This window comes from Anser anser, assembly GCF_964211835.1.
Source record: "Anser anser genome assembly, chromosome: 1".
Taxonomy (NCBI): domain Eukaryota; kingdom Metazoa; phylum Chordata; class Aves; order Anseriformes; family Anatidae; genus Anser; species Anser anser.
Genome location: NC_139720.1, coordinates 81,279,848 through 81,302,977, shown reverse-complemented (window position 1 = coordinate 81,302,977; position 23,130 = coordinate 81,279,848). Strand labels below are relative to the sequence as shown.

General features: G+C 37.9%; 1 protein-coding gene across 1 annotated transcript in view; it reads right to left on the bottom strand.

Annotated features, from left to right (window-relative positions):
- The window catches only part of LOC310899719 (SAM domain-containing protein SAMSN-1-like), a 36,226-nt gene extending 15,536 nt beyond the window's left edge, over positions 1-20,690 (bottom strand). The window contains exons 1-3 of the mRNA XM_083836508.1: positions 20,154-20,690; positions 2,253-2,324; positions 1,495-1,650 (exon numbers count right to left, since the gene is read on the bottom strand). Of these exons, the coding sequence (XP_083692634.1) occupies positions 1,495-1,650; positions 2,253-2,324; positions 20,154-20,210 (285 nt within the window). The 5' untranslated portion in view covers positions 20,211-20,690. The remainder of the gene's footprint in view (positions 1-1,494; positions 1,651-2,252; positions 2,325-20,153) is intronic.
- Between the last annotated feature and the right edge of the window lie 2,440 nt (positions 20,691-23,130).

Below are 23,130 nucleotides of genomic sequence, written 5' to 3'. Positions count from 1 at the left end.
CAGATGCATTTTTCTCTCACAAAATCTAATGGTGTACAAAATCTGTTCCTGGATTTAATTTATGACATTAAATCACACCTCAGAAATCACAGCTTACACACTTAACAAATTCAAAACAAGAAGGCCTGTATTTCAGTCACCGATAAGTTAGGGATGATGTAACAACTAAGTAAAATAATGTTGAGCTCTCAAAAGAAGGAATTTCTTCAGCAGATTGCATCACATTTTCAATGTGCCTACTACCCTCTTGTACTTAGGATGTTACATCACATTTGCGGAAATGTTAATCATCCATCAGGTGACTGATGAAGTCAAGTGAATATGACACTGTATGTACGGAGACCCATACAGGTACATACAAGGCATAACACTGAAATGAAAGACTATATTGGTTTTCAGCAAGGACAGAGCTTGTTACACCAATCATCGGTATAAGCCATAGATTAATCAGTGGACCAATATCATTGGTCATCATCTACTGCAGGTATGAAGATCACACTATATGTGAGTCCAGCCAGGTAATTCATTGAATTTCTGTCATGTGAATAGTTTCTGTAAATGTGCAGAAGGTAAATGTTGAAATGAGTTTTCTTTCTCATAGTATAAAATTCATGGATTGCAACTTGCTGAATTTTAGCGAAAAATAGAAATTAAGGTAACAAATTAGGAATTCTTGTCTTTGACCTCCAAAACTGTTAAACTTTTTATTTTATTTTATTTTATTTTATTTTATTTTATTTTATTTTATTTTATTTTATTTTATTTATTTTATTTTATTTTTTCTAGTTGGGAAGTTTCATGTTTATTTTTCCTAGTTATTTGGTGTTGATACATGTATGAGATAAGATGCAGACCAGCTAGATTTTTTAGGGATCCTTTTTCCTTATGTGTTTTAAAATTTGGAACTCAGTGACACAAAATAATGAGGAAACAGGGTTTACAGTGGGTAAAACAGATTATATGTTTTTTATATTTAATAAAGATAGCTTCACATAGTAGATAAGAGAAAAGCAGATAAAGCATATGAGTTGTCATGCTGTAGGATGCTGGCTGACCTCTACAAAATGGACTTTGGAAAAAAATCTTGTATTCAAAGACAAATTCTCCAAATGAAGCGTTTTGTACGGGCTGAGTATCAGACTGATGACTGGGTTCATCCAATACTCCCCTGTGTTCACATCAGGAGATGTTTTGTGATACTTATACAAATTCTCCTTGATGACAAAGTAAAATTTGATGACGTAAAACTCCTAGGTCTAACTTGAGCCCTTACTGTGTGATGCTGTACTTGTTTATGTGCATGTGTGTGTACATTAGCATGCACAGGAAAGAAAGCATACATAGTATAAGTTGTTTTAATTCAGTACTTTTAACCATGTTTTCATAGAATCTAATAACTGATAGATGCTTGAAACAAGAACAGGAAAAAATGTACATAACATTGTTACTTCATATGCATTATCACAAAATACAAGATTCTTAAGCCGTGTTTACCATCTCCTCAGAGAGTGCCTTGATGTACTTTTTGCCCATCTTTTTCTTCATGGTAAGGGAAATGGCTCTCATCTTCTTACCCAGGCTTCTTCCATTACTTGCTGCTTTGGTTTGTACTGCATCTCCAACACCACTTACAGTCTCCAGTTCAGAAACCTGATTTGAAATAAAAATGTAAGAAACAACTCAACAAGAAAATATAATTTGGTACAGAGGAATGAGAATTACAGAATAATATTAAGGACACCAATGCAGTTAGGATGACAAAAGTTAGTCACAGCCATTTTCCTGGGGAATAATATACCTAAAGAGGTTTGCAGCACACCCCTGCACTGCAAATGACAGAAAAAAAAATATAAAATATATATCTTTCTGGAATTGTTGTTTCCCTCTGTTAATTGTCTTTAATCCAAACAAGAATTGAGGGGATTTATACAGGTTGCTTGAAAACAAAAATGACACATCTGTAGTCTGCATACATGTGTTGGTTACTTCGGGAACACACCAAAACAAAGTGCACTTTTGTCTTTTTTGAAAACTTGCTTCTAATCTTCACACCAAAGTAAGAAAGTTTAAGTGTGATTCTGTTGTTCATTTTGGCAAGAACTCAATCATCCAGACAGATCCAGATACATAAGACTACATAAGATACATAAGTTCGCACCGGTGTAGAATTTATACAATAGTTACCCAATGTTTTTTGCACAACTGTTATGGGAAAGAGATCTGAAGAAAGTAAAAATTTGTGTGATACAAACCTCAGCTGAATCATCTGTCTTTGATACTGAGTGATGTCTGAAACGGTCAAAGCTTCCAAAACTACTTGTGCGCTGTAAAGAAAGAGAAGACAAACCTGGAATCACTGATGGTGGTTTTATTTATTTATTTATTTATTTATTTATTTATTTTCTGTTTTGAAGACTTAAATACAGCTGTCAAGTCACTGATTTATGTTAAAAATTCCTTTCAAGTCATTGGACTGAGAACTGCTACACCCAGTGGAAACAAACGAGGAGGTGACTATATGGAAAATAAGTATTACTGTACTGCTGGAAACAGAAAAATCAATAAGAGAAACAATACTGCTTCAAATAAAAATTAGATAAAGGGTATGATTCGAGTTCTTTTCATGAGTTTCACATAAATATACACAGATATCTGTGAGTTACTTCTGGGTTAGATTGCTGTCTGTGAGCTTAGAAATAAAAAGCTATTTCCATAAGTATTATGTGAGCCATAGAGCTGGTTATGGTCATGGAAACTTTTCAATTTTTATAGTTTACTTTCATGGCTGTGGATACTGTCCATGATTCTTTACCAACAGGAATAGTCAAGGGCCACTGTGTAGTGTGAATGCATTTTGTCCAAAATGTGTATGTTGTGGAGGAGTAACAGAATAATCAGGCAGGCCCCACAGTTTTGTTGATGACAAGTCAGAGACGCCTTTAAGTTTGCTCCTAGTATCAGCCAGAGTTTGGACATTTATCAACTATACAGAGTCCTTAAGGTCTTGTTTTTACATCTGCACCAGTACTCAATGCTAAGTCTGGAATGAATTTTTTTTTTTTTTTAAACTCTTTACCCTTACATACAAAACGAATGTATTTTAATGCAGTGTCAGATTTCTTGAGTAGGGCTTACTATTATACACAATGCAATATCATCTCAGTTTATTTCTAAGTGTTCAAAATTCCTCCTGGAGGAAAAGAAAAATCAACATTGAACTAAATAGCAAACCACAAACTGTTTGCACATCTTGAATGATTTAACAAGTGATTTCAGACTACCTGGTTACAGACTGTTCTGGATTTATTCATCCATTTACTTTGCCTACATGATTTCAACCAAACTGATTCCTTGCTCCATTGCTTACATTCCCCCCAGCCACACGAGCCCTCTTTTTCTCTTCCCCTGGTTTCTAACACGCCTGTCGTGCCCTCTTCCCCTGGCATCGCCAGCTACCTCTTTTCACTGTTATCCAGGAAACCTGCAAGCTTGAAAAGGACCTGCTAGCTCCTTGCATTGCTCTACCATTTCAACTTTCACATCTTCTCTACCAGGTAAGGTAGCTTGAAAGGATACTGAGGTGGATCATCCATTGGGCAAGAAAAGAGGAGGAGAAAAGGATTTGTTTAATAGCTGATCCAATTGCCTGCTTTTGTGTTGCAGACATGCTTAATGCTGGTATAAACCTGCTTCCAGTGAAGCTAAGGGGAAATCTCTCCACAAATGTAAAAGGAGCAGAAAGACACAAACACTGAGTGCTTTAGGAAATGCTGCCCTTATTTTGCCTGCTCTCCAGGTCCCTATCCAGATGACTGGGTTAGTAATGCTGTTGAAGTGACGTGCTCTGAAATGCTGGAAGACCACAGACCATTTTGAGCTGACACCTAAGTAAAAATTTCAGCTTCTGGGGACTTGTTGAGTGCTGATACAGTACTGTGCCTGCTCTGCCCCTCTGCCCACAGTCACCAAGATGCTGTTCACTGCTCTGTCTCCTTACACTCTCCTTTCCTGGCAGTAGTTAGTCCTGTGAGAGACTCAGCAGTAATGCTGCCATACTCCTGACGCAGTACAGGGTGACAAGTTGACATTCAGTCTTCACAGCTGTGGTCTGGTCTTAAGGAAGGAGTTTATCGAAACAATACCAGCTATGATGAGCACACACACCCCTCCCCTGAGTATTTCCATCCGGGAAGGACCCCATCTTATTCTGTCCCTGCTCATAAATCACAAGGTTACTACACGTATTAGCTTCTTTCTCTCTTACACACAGTCACTTTTAAACTACAAATAGTTTGCAGAGGGGAAAAAAATAAGACAAAGAAAAGCAACTAGAAGCCACGTGAAAATACTTTGTCTTAAGTCTCTATTTCTGAAGAAGAAAATTTGCCTCTCCTGGAACAGAACTGAAAACAAAAACTCCCCACTGTTTCATTTCCCTGTTTTTCCAACCACACTTATTTATTAACAACCCCCCGCATCCCCGGATAAATAAAAAAATAATTTGGACATAGCAGTGGGAGAGGCCTGAATACAACCAGATAGGAGAAGAAAGTGTGCCCACATTTTGGGTCAGTGTTTTAACCATTGCAGCTTGAGAGGAGAAGAAATAACACCTTTTTTTTTTTTTTTTTTTTCCCACTAACATTTCTAGGCCTATGTAACCTGAAAAATATTTCCAGCCAAAGGTTATTTGAAGAAGCTGACCCAGATTTGTGAATATTTTTGGACAAGTAAAATGACATTTACTATTCACTGAGGTGAAAAAAAAAAAAAGGAAAAAAAAAAAGAAAAACCGCACATCTCTGCTCTTAATTGATTGTAATCTCACAGAAAATCTCTGTTGGGTAAACATTGTGGTTTATTTGTTTGTTTTTACCCTGTGAAGTTGAAAAGGACCATTTAGACTGTCCACTTTAATTTTATCTAAAATTCCCGTATATAAATTTGCTATTAACTAGATGGACAATATCCTGTGACAAGAGGTTAGCTCAATAGTATGATATAAAAACACAGCCCTAAGGATTATGGTTCTATTAGACAGGATTAACACCTTTCACTGGCTTGTCAACCCAGCCAAATGTGCCCTGAAGCGTGGAGCGAGAGGCTGGGAATCACAGCAATATTGGGAAGGTATAAAATAGTCTCACACAGTGATCTCTAAACATACACTGACCTTTCTGTTGCATTCAATCACTTGAAGATGTCTAGTAGGAATAACTGTATATTAAAGTGCAGATGTGCTGCAAATACTTTAAAAGGAACAAGAGGAAAAACATTGTTTATTGTTGGTCTTACCTATAAACAGCTTGAGCACAGGGAAATCAGTTATTCTTTTTTGACCCCTGAAACAACCTTATATCCTACGTGGGCAGAAGCCTTGGGCTATTTTGTAGTATATTTCAGTGTTGTTTCATCCCTATTAAATATTAATAAGGGTTAGAGAATGATTTCCACTCTTCTAGATAATGGTCTTGTTGCACTGGAGAGTACTAAATAGGGCTGCTTCAGCACTTCTCTATACTAACTTTTTCCATTAAGTAATCAATAGCTACCACCTTTTAAAAATGTATTCAACCCCATTATACTGATAACAAAAGGCAGATTTAGGAGCTACGGGCTGCAGGGGAGCAGGACGATGACTTTCAGTAGTTTCAGTCACTGTATTAGTGTCAGGGAACACCTACCCTGTGAAGATAAGGCCAGGCCTTTTTTTTTTTTCCAGCTGAGGGGAAGCTTTTAAAGTAAATGCAAAGCTGCTAGGAGAATATACGCTATTGACTTTTGATACCAGTGTTCAGCATCCTATAAGATTAAGTGATTTTGCTGGCTGGATTCATGGAAGAGATACCAATGGATACGTTAAGCAAATATTAATTTGCTCAATAAAATCTAATGGAGGCATGGGCAGGGACCTGGGGAGAACACTTATTTTTCCACATAATGACCGATCAAATAATTTCTACAAGTCAATGCACTAATTTTTATCCTTTCCCCTCTGGTATACCTAATTAGCATAATGGAAAATGTCACAGACATTTCAATATTTTAAATCCTTCTTCAATCTTTTTCTTATCTTCAGTTCCCTGAAATTTGGGAACTTTATTTAATCATTTTTGAGGGGTAAACAGCATCTAATCACTGTTTATTTTAATTTGGACAGTCTGCAGTTTGTGATCTGGTTTGTCTGCAAATAGACTATCATTTTCCCCTGAAAAGGGTATGGTATACAAATAGAAAAACAACAGCAAAAAGAGATGTTGCAAAACATGTCTTTCTGTTATAAAACACCCTTCCATTGTAGAGGATATCATCAGGAAAGTCAGGCAGCTCTTATGATAAACTAGTCAGAGCTTCTCCGTGTCTAAGGATAAACTTTGAGCCAAAACTAACAGCAGTCATCCTGCTAAATAATCTTTCTGGGTGCTATTCATCTCATGTCTTCCTTCGGACAATTTAGACTGCTCACAGATCTCTATCCCTGCTGTGAGAAATTCTGGCTCATTACATTTTACTTCAAGTCCTATTCAAAATAGAATTTCAGTCCAGCATGATGCAATGGCTTTGTGCTGACCCTTTTGCTCAAGTAAATCTCTTCAAATTCCCCCATGCATTTTCATTTTTAGCTTCCATTCAACCTTAGACTACCCAGACCATGTAAGCTGTGCAAGGGCAAATGCAGTCACTGAGTAACAAAAAGGGAGCTCAGTGTGTTGCCCAATTTCCTCTCCTGCCTTATACACCTGTATTCTTCCCTCTCTGCTCAGAAGAAGCCACAGCAGCTCCCAAGAGGACAGTGCTCTGATCAATGGTGATAAGTGGAGCCCAGGATCTGATTCATTTCACCTGTTCTCAGCTGGTCCCAGTCCCTTCAGAATCAGGATACTCTACTGGGAATGAAATAACAAACTACCAAAGTGGGGATGAATATAACCACTCTTCTAGCTTATCTTACTTCTTGCACAGATAGTCAAAGAAAATTCTCTCCTACATTCCCAGAAGGCAAGATAGTAAATTTTAGCTTTTGGGATTTTCTGTGTAGAACAACAACAAAAAAAACCCCTCTCACTTCTGTATAAAGAATGAGTATTTGCATACATGATTCAGTAACTCTTAAAAGTGTAACAAAGAAGTAAAAAAAAAAAGAAAGGACATCACAACCTCCCTACCTCAGGGATTTTTCCTATTTACACATTATTTACACATATAGAACATCTGACCACTAACCAAGCTATTAATATAACTTTATAGCCCACCGAAACATGGCCTAAACCTTGTACTTCGCCAGTCAAAAGCAATAAAAAAGATACAGCTTGTTCTTGCTAACTCAAATAGGGCAATCTACTGAAATGGCATTTTTAACTGGCTTAAAAATGACTCTATAAAAGACTCCGGTTGTTAGCATGGCCTGCTATTCGTGGTCTGCATGGAGGTAGGGAGCGAGGAGAGCAGGGTGGGCTTTGAGCAAGGCTCCTCCCTTGAAGGTTCAGAGCAAGCACCCTAATTTTAACAGCAAAAAATAACTAGAAACTTAAAGCTGTGTAAAATAATGAGTCAGTCGTACTTAACACTTCCCCAGGTCAACAAACTTCACTCGTGGAAGTAAATTCCGAGCAGCCCTGTTATAAATGCCCCTGGCTGGCACCAACCTCAGCCTCTACAGCCCAAGCCGACGGTGACACACAGCAGGCAGTGCGGCCAGGGACCTGACCCAAGGACACCCAGTGCAGGGCAGAGAGCCAGGGGCCACTGCCATTACAGCAGGGTGCAGGGCTCCACAGGGTGGGGGCCCATTTCTGCAAGCCATCCTTGGGAAGAGGCAGGCCACATAGGAAGTCTGAGCAAAAAAAAAAGGTGATTTCACCTGGCAAAAATAAAAGTGCATCATGCTGGTGAAGCAAGTTTGTGAGGAAAGAAGTAAGAAGGCAATTTAAGAAAGGTTGTTAGTAGCACTAACAATATCTTTTCTGCAGCCGAGTTTTGCAAAATGTACAAGGGGGGACAGGAGGGGTTACAACTCCTCTTTCTTTGAATTCTCGTTTACCACTGCAGAACTTGGATCCTTGCAATCAGTGTTTGGAGCCGGTGACTGGGGATATAGATTTTTTTATAGCCCTTTTTCTTAACTTGGAAAAGGAGATAAAACAACCAACTGCTCAAGTGTTCCTGCTCAGGTCAGTGAGTGACAGCATCCAGCACCCTGTGTGGTGGGAACTTTTACTGGAGATAAAGAAAATGTACATTTTAAACAGCACCATTGCTGCCCAGTTGCTGCAGAGCACTCTCACCCCCAGTGAGAAAAAGCTCCAAGTGCTCTTCTGGCAACCTGGCCAAGTCTGGGAGCATGCATACAGGTATTGGCAATAATTATGTAATTAAGACTTTATTATTTATATGACATTTAATTAAAAGTGACTTTCAGTGGCACACAAAACCATGAAAAGAAAATGACTTTAAAAGAAGGTTAAGGATGTGTGACAAACTCAGAGGAGCTATGAAAATGACAGCTAAGGACTTGGCGTGATGTGCACCTCTACTGCACTGTTATCCTTTTTTATCCTTCACTTACACATGGGCAGAAACGCTGAGGGACAAGCTTGGAAATCCACCCTCCACAAAACAGTGACCACAATGAAGGGGAGTGTTATGTGAGCAAAGACTGGCTAAACACTGCATAAGCACTGCAGGCTTTGGTCTTTAATCCCTTAAATAATAACATCTTTTCTCTCCTGAACCTTCCTCCTCCTGAACCACAGCAATTTGCATACAAATTCTGGTGTTTTAAAAATGAATTGCCTTGTTTCAATTAAAGTCCTTTCTGTACTTCCTTATACAGCATGCTATTATTAATGCTGGGTGTTATCCTGGCCCTGACCTTGCAGGGCTCAGTTGGATTTCTCTTGCGAGAGAAATCACTCACGTGTTGGTCTGCGGGATGGGCTTTAAGAGAAGATGAAAATACGTGTGCCAAAAGGTGAGCCAAGAAGAATGAAGTGCCCGAGGAGTCAGTTTTGCAGGGAGACCTGAGCATCCTGCACACATGGAGTGGAACAGGCTGCTTGGCTAGCGTCCCCTCCCAGAAGAGGCAGGGGTCTCCTCTGTGTGGCTATCAGGGGTATTCCCCCATTAGCAGAGAAGCAGCAGCAAGGACCCCCACCGCCTCATCATACTGTACAAAGACCACAGGTGGAACAGCGCAGGGAGCCACAGCATGTCCGACGGCCTTGCTGTCCTCTTCTGCACAGCTGAGAAGCGGCTGCAGCTGCCGATGGCCAGCCCTGCAGTGCAATGGGAAGGACGACACTTTGGTCAGAGCCTCTGTGACTTGGCTGTCGTACCACAGCCATACGAGATCCCTTGCAAGGGTCATTACGGTGGCATCAAGAGACTCCTTGCCTATCTTGCACTTCATTCAGGCACAATGTGGGAGCTGGTCCTGCTCCCATGGGAGTCACCGTGAATGAAATGCAGCTGCTGCTTTCCTTGCTAAGGAGAGGCACATTTTGAGCGGAAGATATTCCCTCAGATGACCTTCCAAAGGGAAACAGGTTTAAAAAGTAACCTCTAAGTCACGGTTAAATCTGACCGTCTCAAAAGCTCGTTTGGTTTTTTGAAGAGTAAGCAAACTTTAGAAAACCCTTGTACAAGTTTTACTGCAGTCCTGCAGCCTTATCCTTGACAACAGGTAATGACCAACAATAAGCTAATTCTAAGAAACTTGGGGGGGAGGGAGGGAGGAGAGGAAGTTAGTTTTTATTACTTTTAAATGAGTGTTTGATACATCATGTTGGTTCCTCTGATTAATGTTCACAGCAAACTCAGCCATTGGAGTTGTAATGTTTCTGCAAGCTTCCCTATAGCAAAGCTTAGCCATTAATTCAGTGGCATATGTCAGCTCAGCAGAGCAAGGTCACTCTTCTCTTTCAAGGGGAACCTTTTTAGAAATAATAAAACTGACAGAAAGTTCTTTTTTGCATGCTTTATGTCACCTGAGGTTGAGTGCTGCAGTTAATATCACAGAGCTTATAAACATTCCCATCTTCAGCAGTCTCCAACCCCACTGGGCTCTTGGAACCTAAACTTTTTTTTTTTTTTTTAAAGTAATATAGTGACAGCTTTATGTGGGGCAGATATACTGTATGTAATCCTAAATGAGTAAAAAATGAGTAAAAAATGAACAAATCTTTTCTTAGGCTCTTTAGAGGAGAAATTTTGGAAGTCACTAAGAGACTGCTGATACTGCAGTATGGATTTAGGATGTTAGTGCTTAGAGGAAAAAAATTAAAGACTTTGATAATTTGTCTCCATGGATTCTTGTACCTTTGGCTAAGGGGGGGGGGGGGGGGGTGGATTTTAAATGTTACTGGTCCACCTTATTCCCATTTCACTGTTAACTAATACTGCAGGCTGGAAATCTGTGTAGACATGTAATGTAAAGGAGAACACAAAGTTAACTGATGTATTTATGGAATCATTTTGAACTTGCAAGTAAATAGAAATGTGTTAGTCATCTGTTATTACAACTAATTGCAACTGGAACATATTTATCGGGATACAAATATTACAAAGCATGATAAACAAACTAACTACTGGAGAATAAGATCCAAACAATAGGTCAATTTCCCCCCCTCATTATCTTCCTTCAGACATCCTGACTGCACTTGATTAATGAATCCATAGTGAGATTAGCTGAAATTGCCTTAATGGAGATGCACTGCAGTGGAGAAGCAAAATTCAGTGTGGTATCTATCATCAGTCATTGTGAATTTTAGTGTTTCATCAAATCTATATGTCCATTTATTTACATTATTTTTATCTTGGAGAACAATAAAAATCAAACAAAAGACTATACTCATTACAGTGCGTTAACTTTTGACTCCTTTAAAATGATGACCAGTGTCACCATGCTTTTTTTCCTTCATATATCCTCCCTTGTCAGAAAGCTGAGCTCCAATGTTGGCTTATTGCCATCAACTGGCCAAAGTTATCTTCATCGTCCAGTTGAAGAAAACATATTTTGCATTTCATTGCAGCCTTGTAAACTTCAAAACCCAGACATGCTTGCTTGCAAAAAATATGCATGGGAATCCTAAATGTTTGTTAGAAATTTGAGTATAAATAAATAAATAAAATGAGCTTCTTGTTTTGGACCAGTACATCAGCTGAAATAAGGTTTCTAATTCAGAGTTTTCTATTGATTTAGAACTGTCTAAGAATACCTCTTAGTGTACACGATATGGTATGTGAGATTCTGGGCTTTCTTTGTAGCATAAGTCCTACCACTGCAATCCTGGGGTGACGGGGTGGGGAGAGAATAAATATAGTTCCCTGAAGGCAAGATAGCATCCTGATTCTGTTCAGGTCATTTTTATATCAGAAAGGAACAAATAACAATCAACAGCTCAGTGGGGGTACTGGATATGGCAAATGGTACCCATCTAGTATCATCAATTCCCCTTTCTCTGATTATCTCTGTGGCAGTGGGGTTACTGTGACCACAACTCAGTAGAAGACTGAGATTTCATTACATGAAAAACAAATTCACTAGACATTTGGGTTGTGTTTTCTTTCAGATGCCTGACAAAATTGAGGCTAAGCTCTTGCAACCTCCATGAAAATCGTGCATAACTGAGAGACACAAATGAGATGATGCTTTCAAGGAACAGGTAGCCATGAAAGCTTTGAGGAGTTATATGAAGCCTCAAAACAAGGCCATACTCCAAATCCTTCTCAAATCTGGCCTATGGCTGCAAAGGAGATTGCATTATCTACAAGGTTTTAAACTTTTATGAATAGCAGGAACATGTCTACTTCTCCCATTCCTTCAGATACTATCCAAAATCCCAAACACACAGTTTTCAAGCATTTTTTTCCAGGTTGACACAATGACCCAGAGACTCTCACTAATCAAACAAATATAAGCTCTATTAGAGAGACAGGAAGAAAATCATGGAAGTACCCCAACAGGCTATATCAGAAGAGCTTTGCTATGTACTTGTGGTTAGAGCTGGATGACTGCTGTACCATCATCATCATCTATTACATGCGCTCACTACACAAGCTTTGAGCTTTTCATCCATCAGTGAACCATGTCCCCTTTTCAGTTCTGTGAAGCACTTTGTAGACTTAACATAGGATCTTTAAAAGGAGGCAGACAGAAAGAGGAATGAGAGAAATACAGTTCAGCTGTGGAGAATGAAAGCAATTAATGAGTGGTAATGCTCAACATCAACTTTGCTCAGGTGAAGGCAGCAGAGAGTCAAGCTTTGTAAACTCATTCAGCTGCCTCGGTTACTTTGTCATCTGTTCTTTACACATCTGCATTTGGCTGTGCTGTTGCTAAGTGAAGCTGATTTCTTTATCTTGTTACTGCAGGCTGACTGACAAAGCTCCATCTTGATCTTAAACGTAATGGCAGAGGGAAAACATGAAATTACAGCATAGCTTTTCCATGCTTTCTAGTTGAATGGCAGTCCTACAGAGCTTCTGTTTTTCCTGAAGAAGCCACCAGAAACCCTGCAGAAAATCTTAAACCCAAGTACTCAAGTATTTCACTAGCCCCAAGTATCGCTTACCTTTCAACATGCCTGAAAGGACAGCAAACTTACCACACATTCTGAATGAGGTCAACATGACCAAGAAGAGGAACTCACTACTTCCTACAATTCTCAGTAAAAAACAAGGACAGATATGTCAGGTTACTTGGTTGTTCTTGTGAAGATGATAAAAGAGATGAAGGCATAAAAGGTATAAGAAAAGAACTAAAACTCCATCCATGAGACATAATGGCACAAAACATTAGATGGATCACAAAATCTTTGTCCCAGAGAAGGGTTTTCTTTTTGGCCTAAATGCTGGATGATGGCTAGGAATGACAGACCCTTTGCAGCTGATGTTCAGCATACCAGAAAGATGCCAGTAGATGTTAGGACTGGCAACTAAGAAGCCTAAAGTCTGTGTACAAGTGAAATCACCATCCAGCTTTCTGTGTATCCTTGGAATAAACATACAAAGATATACTGGAAAAAAAGTGGCAGTACGATGCATAATACATCCAGTCAAAGAAGCAGCTTTATGGAAGTAGTTCAACTTCTCCAGATTTCTCTTAGGGCTGGAATTTCAGCCTCAAGTTTGGAAAGAAGAAAAAAAGTAAGATGATGCTCTTCCGCTATGTAAATGAAATAAGATATAAACACCTAGAAAGGTAAGAGCATGCAAATACAGGAAAGATTTCCCTTGGGAAAAAGATAGGTGGTCATTCGTCATCCTCTGGAATATTAACACACATGCACACAGACTCCTTCATCTGATGTATGAAACAAAGTTTTCCATTACAATGGATTAAAGGACTTGCTAAATATTCAGAGCATATATAATCTGTAGCCTGTTGCCAAGCAGAAAAATGTCTAGAGCAAAACCACAGACATTGCTAATTTGTAGAAATGAGTGAAACTGCTTCTAACAACTGAAGTAATTCTGCTGTCTCTGTTACAAGCTTTCAGAAGATAAAGCTTACAGGATATTGCGACTACAGAGGCCCAGAAGACTTCTCTTCGTTTCCTGGTGTGGGTTTTGCCAGGGATTTCAGCCCAACAAAGCAAGAGGTTCATTCTTCTGGCTAAAGTGTTTGTAGCCACCCATAAATTGCTTATACCTGTCAGCGACAGCTTTATAAATTCAGTCTGGATTTATATAATAATACAGGTTACTAGAAGGATATTGAAACCTCCAAAGAACTTTAGGCCACATCCTCTGTCCTGCCCCTACACAGTTACTGTTTTTTACAAACAACGACCTGGCCAGTGTTTGATTTAAGAGTATTTTGTGTTTTCTGGAAACACAGTATTGAAGTAAGTTGAATGCTTTATAAAGCTAGTTAAAGAATTAGAAGGCAACTAATGCTGATTTATATCACCTTGGTATTTGTGCTACAGTACTTATCAGAGAGTACAGTTATAACTGTTGTGGTTGCTAATCAGATTTCCAGAAATGGCTGGAGAATGTAGTTCAGACATGTTTCTTGAAATGTCATTCCTTGCTTAGAAAAACAAAGAAAGAATTGCACTGGTTTTGTTTGTTTGTTTGTTTTTAAGAAAAATTCACATTAGTGTAAAAATATTCCCTTCAGGAAATTTGCTCTCACTTGTTTTAGAATATCTTGTTATCTAAGGGCTTAAGCCTGGGTAGAGAAGGTAAATCAAGTGAGGGAATAAATAAGAAATGGCCTGAATTTTGAACATTTTATCTTATTTTATCTTATTTTATTTTATTTTATTTTTTATTTTTTTTGCATGCAAGCTAGTCAAGAGTTGTGTGAGTCCTTAATGATCCTTTGTATTGATCTGAGAATCAGAATGTGGAGTCTGGATATCCTACTCAGCCTCGTGGCAAAGGGGAGGAGAAAGATAGTTGTTCCTTCAAAACAAAGACCCTGGACCTTTACTTACTCTCTGGTGAGAAAACAAAATTCCAGAAATTTCAAAATCTTATTTTGAAAGAGGTATGCTACCATGTAAGTTAGGAAACAGTCTGAAACAAACAAACAAACAAACAAAAATCTCTATGGGCCTGCTGTAAACCAAAGGAAAAAGAAAATTTTGGATGATAATCAATATTTAGAAACAAGATGTTGATATGAAAAAGGAAGAAAAATAACAGAGGTAAGAGGAGCAGTAATATCACTGCAGAACTTTCCACTCACACAAGAAAAATACCCCAGGGTTAACTCTAACCTTGTTCCAATTTTTTACAAAGTCTGAGGGAGACAGGAAACACCTTCTGATGTGTAACCTGCAACCCCTTTTTTCCCCATCTGCACATACATGGTTATTACTAGTATAATTTTTTCTTTCTCTGAACCCTTCCTTGATAAAGGCCCACAGGTATTTCCACTACGATCCAGATTCTCAAAACTACTTCCCAGATGTCATCTGTTTCTGCTTATTTAACAGAGTTCAAATGGATTTTGACAAACAGTGTTTCTTCAAGAGGCAATGGAGTAAAGACCTTTAATGACAGAACTATGTGTCATCTTTGCCTACAAGCATAAATTTGCACAGCGGGCAGTATGGTGAAAATAGCTTATCATCAACTCATCACCTCTCATCATTGTTAGAATTAAATGCAAATGGAAATGAACATCACTTCAGTCATGGCTGTGAAAATTAGCATTTGTGACATTAGCAGTGGCTCATTTATTATACACTCAAAATTTCAGGGAGAAAGAAAGAATTTAAAACTCGCTATTTTCAGAACTCTACCAGTCTTTACCTTTGAAATAAAATTAAACCCCTCAGCTTTCCCCACTCAAGGATAAATCCTAGTTAATATTCATTAGCATTGCACAATCTCTTCACTGCAGATCTTGTCCCACAGATGATCTAATTGTCTTGAATTATTTTTGGTATTTAGGTTTGCTGTACTTATTTTCTATTTTATTTTCTCCAGTAAATATTCCGCATTAGCGAATACTGCACAAGCCACTGTCTAAGAAAACTGCAGCACCGAAAAACTTGCTTGTAGTATCTGTCTGCACTACAGGCTTCAAACACAGGCAAGTGATAAACTTTACACAGATGACAAATCCCACAGAAATCAATAGGATCACAGCTAATTTGTTCAATTATATGTTTTTCAGGATAAGTATCAGGCCTTCTGTGAAGAATATATACAGAAGAGAAATCCCGGACTCATTACATCTATGGTAAAAACGTGCATTGATTTCTGTGCAGGCAGGGTTTCAAATAATGCTTATAAAAAGGAAAATTAATGATATAAAATACTACTAGGGGACAAAGTTGTGCATTAAAATATTTCCCTCCACTGGATTTGCCACTATTTTATTATAGCCCTGAAAATAAATAATAGTTTATCACCTTAGTAAGTGAATATTGATTTAATTAGAAGCTTGGACATATTTTTGCCTAAACAAAATACACAGGCATTGACCCTGAATTGTCTTACACCAGAAGTAAGCCAGGTTCCACACATAGAGTATGTTTCGAATGAGAAAAAGGAAACAAAAATGTCTCAAACCTTTAGCATAAACATAGATCATCTGTCATGTAAAATAATGACACAAGACTTTCCAGAAAGTAAAGCCAGGAAAAAATGGCACAAAGTCGTGTTTGCTTCAGCTTGAAGTAAAGCCAAGAATCATCAGGCTGTTCTCAAGTTTGCTATGTCTGTAGGAATTTGAGAGAAAAATAAGAATAGCTTCCGCACAGCACATTACATTGTATGAAGTGAGCAGCACAGTGCAGGGACATTTTACTGATTAGTTTGCAACTTCCATTGTCATTTACACCTGGTCAAAACTGTAAAACACCAAAAAGTGGAAAGAGGAGTAGCTGAAAAAATGCTGTAATAGTGTTTTGTTTTTATTTTATTTTATTTTATTTTTTGTATGGTACTGCATGAAGCACATAAAAGAGGAGACTAGAGCCTGTATAATTTCTCCAAATGATTTTCTTACCATTTTTAAAATCTACTTTGTGCCACTCCCCAGATACACAGAGATCTGTAACGCCTCCATAAGGGCCAAAGAGGATAAAATCCAGGCGATTTCAGGGGTCTTTGGTTTATCCTCTAAGTCAACTGCTCTCCTCCTCCCAGCTCTCCAAGCGGTGGTGGGACAGAGTACACCACCTCATGGCTGAAGCACATCTGGTAAAAGCATTCACTCCTGCTCCTTGCTACAACACTCTGCTGCTCTGCACCTGCCCCTCCAGCAATGCAGGGGACCCGCTCTGGCTGCAGCGAGCTGCCGGGGCCAAGGCGGACTCCGGTGATCAGTGCCACAAACATGATCATGCTATGTGCAAGTCCTAGTTTGTTTGACCTCACCTGCCCACAAATAATACTGAGCTGTGGATCAGAACAGCTGCACCACATAAACCGAATCACGTCCAGGCTGACAGAAAAGTGAAGGGGACAGGTGAGTTCTGAAAGGATGCGCTGAGAGTGCTCTTCATGGGAAGTGCTCATGCTGTACTGTGATAGAAAGTCATTTAAGGACCTGGACAGACAGACAGGTTGGATTAGAAAGAGGACAGGCTTGAAATAGAGAGCTTAACCCCTCAATAAGTTTGAATTTCTTCAATATTAGGCAGTGTATTTTTATGCCTTAGGACTGTTCCTTTACAATTCAACTGCCTAGGTTCTCAGCTGCTGTACAAGGAGTAAACATATAAATCCACAGCAGTATGTGCAGCTACAATGATAAACATTAGCAAATGATCAGAATCCTTTCATTATCTCTTTTGAAAATATTTATCTCCCCATTTTCTCTGGGATAACACCAGGTTTAGATTTTTTTTTTTTTTTTGCTCAAAAATGAATGTTTATTACATTCATTATTTACTTTACATACAAATCATATAGTAGTTACATACATATCCACACATATACAAAAGCTGCCAGATATGCAATAAAGTTATTAAGCATGTCTGCAGTGCTATAGTAATCCTTGCTGTATAAGGAAAAACTGCAACACTAGTATTTCATGGCAATGGACAAATATCAACCTTTGGATTGGAGACACTGAGAGCTGCAAGATGATATTTCTTATCTATGTAGCACCTAGCACATTTGCAGAATTCTCTAAAATGCCACAACAATAAAGTAAATATATTACAAACAGAGAATTGGCAGTTAGATAAGTGAAAATCTGTATTAGTCCTCCACTGGCCACTGACCTGCCCACCGCTACTAGTGGCTCTATAGAGGGACAGTGAATTGCCAGGGGAAAGGTTTTAACACCAACTGTGCATGGCATTCTTTATCAAAATGCATAACCACATACTCTTCATGGACATTGGGTAATTTCACATTAGAATGTAATAAAAACAAAAGGATTAAAAACAAAATCAAGGTGAAACACTTGAATTGATGCACAAAAGTTCATACAAATATTATAAAGACAACTGGTCACAATGGGTAAGACTGAGTTGCCTAAACAGATGTTTTGGTTGTCCTGTTTGTGGGTCTAAGGTGGCAAACCACATTTTCACTTAACACTCCTATGGCTTTCCCATAAGTCTTGTGTCATATGTGTCAGCCCCATGTGTCTGCTCTGGAGACACTAGGACATCTGAGACAGCCACCTAAAGTTGAGGAAAGGTAGCCCAAGACCTCCACAGTGACAATTACATCCTTCCCTGTGAGTATAAGGTGACGTCAAATATTGCCTATGCAGAGCGGGGGTAGCCAGGAAGACATCTAGAGTAGTCACTTATGAAACTCTGTAACTTCTGTCGGGAGGTGAAGACCTGCATCCCATGTTACCCAATTCTGTATTGAGCAAGTTAGGTATTTGCATTGCTTACACAGTGCATGTTTCGAAACATGCTACATCAAACGAAAATTTCTATTCTGTGTGAAGGAGGTGGCGGAAGCTGTCTTCTCCCACAACCTTTTTGTGAATAGCATATTCAGCAAAAGATTCTCATAGTGGAAGGTTTACACAGTTCTTTGCAAAAGTGGGACTATAGTAGATGAACTGTTTCAAAGTATGCTATTAAGGCAGAAAGAGATCCTGAGCTACTTCACAAAGACTTTCCAATTTTTGTTAAACATTTAAAATAAGACTAAGTCAGCCCAGCAATGTCAGGAGGTTTGACAATCAGTCAAGTGTTTAGACTCTCTTTATCTCTGCTTTACACACACAGTGAATCCATATATATATATAATGTTCACAGACTTTCATGTGTATATATAAATATATATATATATTTGCAGATTCACATAGATTCAGAGATTTGAGAAGCCACAGTGACAGCATTTTAATAGCATGGAGTACATTCATGAATGAATAACCAACTTTGTGGAAAAAAAAATCAGACCATTTGTTAAGTAAAATATTATTCTGGAAGTAGAGAGTGACCAAAAGTGAATTTTGCAAATAATGATTGGACAGGGTCTCATGACCCTTTCTCACTTATAGTGTAATTCAATATTAACTATACTCCTTCCCTGCCTTTAAAAAACAGTATGATGATGGAACAGAAGCAAATAGATACCATATAAACAAATGAAATGCTTAAAAGATATACAAATCCATGGAAAAATGACTTCAAAATTGTTTAAAATCCATGGAATATAACATTAATTGTTAATGAATCAGAGACTAGACTAAAGCTGCAAATATGATATATAAAAGCCAATGCCATGTAAAACCAGAAGACGTTCCTTCTGAAAAAATGTCTTCAATAAGCTTTTGGGATACAGAAGTCACAATATGAGGTGTGTTCCCAAACAATGAGAAGATGGGTATGTAAACTAAGAGACACTGAGTTACTGAAATCAGACGTATACTAAAAGGGTTTTCTAGTCTCTTATTTAAATTTTAAGCACTGAAAAAATGATATGGAAGTGCTCACATCTAGCAGCATCCATTTCTCTTAAGGCTCACAACACAATTTGAAAGGTTATTCTACACAAAGTCCAGGGACTTAAAGCAAATTTGTAGGGCAGGACGTACCCTTATGCATCTTCCAAAACTCACACTTTCTTTCTTGCAATTCCAGATTGCAGAAAGTGTCCAGTGTAGCAACTTATCAATTTATTCAGAGTATTTTTTTCAAGCTGAAAGTATAATCATTCCCAGAAAAGTGAAGATGACAAACACTGATTGCCAAGTACCATCTCCTCCTCTAGTTATGGTAATGCAAAAGCAAATTTATTAAAACAAGGACCAAATATAGTTTTTCTAATCCCTCACTACTTCCCACACTCTTTCCTGGGACATCATCCGTTTATTACAAGTGCAAGGGAGAAAGGGAGCTTTTGTGAGAGTCTCTGATAAAAGCCTATTGCAGAACATACACAGATAGACAACATCCAGTACCATGACCCTTCAACACAGCTATAGCAGCTTCAGAATTATGATTTCTTGGATCAGATCATTACATTTATAAAGAGAGTACATAAAAATAAATTCTTGAAATTATACTACAGAGGGACTTGCTGAGGAAATCCTGAATTACTTCAGGTTTTGGTTTTCAGCTCCACATTTTCTGTAGAGGCTGCAAAATCTTAAGAGCTACTCCACAGAATTACAACCAGTCCTAGGCCTTTCAAGTACCTAAATATTCCTTTTAAAACTTGTTAAGAATTCCTGTCATAATTCATTGACAATAACAGTTAAACATTCTTACCTTTGGTTTTTGGCTTTTCTCCTTATCAGACACATTGGATGGTTTTCTCTTCAACATTTTAAATTCAGGTTTATCCAACTGATGTGCAACTGCTACTGGCTTGCAACTAAACTAAGCACAAAAAAGTGTATACCACACAAGGGCACATCAGTTAATGCAGTTCCTTATTCTGTCAGGATGTGACCACGCAGCTGCTTTGCAGAACGGGTGAGCAAGCTGAGATGGTAGTTTGGGGAGGGAGTGAGGAAGGAGGGAAGGAAGTGACAGGGGAGAGAGAAGTGCACTAGCGAGATGAGTTGAAAATGAGGACAGGGTGCAGAGTAAGAAATTCTTTAAAACTTCTGTGTTAACGTCAGGCCTCAGTAAGACATTGTACAACCTCAAGAAATCATTCTCTTTTCCTCTCTCATTTTTCCCACTCAACCTTGTGGCACTAACTGCACCTTTCATTTCAGCTTGTGCTGAGACTTGAATGTGAAGAAGGTGTGCTGCTCTTCTGAGCACCAAGAGATATTATTTCCCAGCAGATCTGCACTGCACTGTGGCACACGGTCAAGCTGCTCCCTAATGTCTCTCTTTCTCTCTTAGCTATACAGTCATGCAATAAATGGAAGAAGATTAACGGCTAGTGTTTGGGAGAGAAGGAAGGATTTCTAAAGCCATTTTCTTGTTTTGCACGGTAGAATATTTTTTTTGCCTTTCATCACAGAATTTGGACACCCTGAAATAGCACTCTTCAGTCTTCCACTGTTGTTGATTCGGTGGCAAAATAGAAGGGAGAACAACCAAGTCTAACAGAAGACTTACAACAAAGAGTCAGGGGAGAATGACAAATTAAAGTTCTTTTTACCCCCTTTAAAAACAACTCAGAGGCTAAATGAAAGTGGTGGTACCAAGATAGCTTAGAATTTCTGCTTATTTTTGTTTGATATAATTTGCCAAAGTGAAACACACACACAAATCTGGACTATCCTAAAAAAAAAAAAAAAAAAAAAAAACCTATTTGTTGTGAATCATAAAACACGAAACCTGAAACCATGAAAAAAAAAATCAGCTTTTTGCTGAAAGATGGATGAAAATTCTCAATTACAAACCTAAAATCTTCGGGCTACCCACAGAACTTCAATGAAATCTTACCATTAATACAAATGAATAAAGAAATCTATTTTTAAGTGAATTGCAGAACTGACAAAATGAAGAAAAAAACTTTGGTTAAAATTTTTTTTTTCAATATTTTGTTGACATTTTTCCAAAATGAAAAAAGAAAGTTTTCAAAAATACCCAATTTAAACAACTTTTTCTCATAAGATTTGCACCAGTAAAACCTCTTTACAAAAAAAACAAGTTTGTGAAAATCTCTTGCACCAAATAACAATTCACAAGTCATTGTGAATCCAAATGCTGAGTGCACACACCCTAGTAAAGCCCAGTCTTTTCTTTCTGAATGTCATCATTTTAATAGTAGATCTGGGTGAACACAGACTTCAAGAGAAGCTAAAACAAGAACCACCTGAACTGAACAACAGAAGAACTGATAGTCGGAAGCTGATAAGAGACACACAGGTCTGATTTTTTAGAATTTTCTTTCCCAGCCCCAAGCACACTTCTAATTTTTTGAAGCATAAATGAGGAGACGATGCTGGATAGGCAGGCAGTCTCTTTGTTTAATTGCTCTGTTCATCCTCTATCACATGAATACTGCAAGGAGGGAAAATACAGTATTCATCAGATGAATGCCCATTTCAGTTTGCTATTTGGACTTCTAGTTAAATATATAAGAAAAGTTTTGAAGGCCTTCTTAGATTCTGATGGATTTACAACTGAATGGACTGAGACTGATGGGTAAGTTATTATATGCTAATGGTAAAATGAGGTTTTCCTTTTCAGAGCTTCTAAGAACTGGGTGGTTAAGAAAGAGAGGAGGAACTGGGCTTAAGATACATAGATTATGCCAAATATAAAGCAAGATTGTTCTTCAGGTTACTGGGTTGCAGTGAAATATGTGTTGAACCTCAGCCCATTAACCAAGATGTTTCACTTCACATTTTAATCAGAACTACTCTCATTTAGAATAGAGCTGAATTTTGTTATCAATAATAAGATATCTCTCAGAGTTCATCATCATTATTATTAATTAAATATGGATTAATATTAATAATAACAATGACAAACTTGGAGGGATATGTTATTCATAATTATTAATAATTAAAATCATTAATTGCTATTAATAATATTGATGAACTATAAGGTATATGTTTCTTCCATATATCTGTTACCAACACCCAAAAAGTCCATTTTAATTTTTAACCTTGAGGAGGTTTTACCATGGATATTTAATCAACCTTAGTAATTCAGTAGAGCCATATGTTGTTACAGTAGTTGTATGTATGTTTTACAGTGATTAAACCCGATTATTTATCTACATAGATAAACATTGCAGTATATTGCTTTTCTTTTTAATCTGATCCAAACCGGAGGATTAAATAAGACTGTGCAGATAATTAGACTGTGATTTCCTGTCTCAGGCCACTGTTAAAATCTTCATGATTAATAAAATGAGAACTCATCCGAAGAGTAATATATGAGCTTCCTTTCTGTAGAATATTTATTGTTAAACAGGAAGAAAGAGGCCATTTCAAGAGATATAGTACCCACCCATATCTATTTCCTTTCCTCATCCACATATCAGAAAAATTATAGCAGCTTGAAAGCTGACCTGATTAGGTTCTTGCCCTCGGAAGGCTGACCCACACTAGTTTTAAAAGTAACAAAGTGAAGAAAATCAAACATATATAACAGTAAATTCATTTAATCCAGTTAACCAATACATTTAAAAGAGGGCTCTTCTGTATTAAAAATTAATAATAAGCCTGGTGCTTATATCCTCTGTATTTCAAGCTAATTTTTCAAAGGGGAATGAATACCTATGTAAAATTAAAATAAAAATTCTCATATTTAATTTTCTGTTGGACATGAT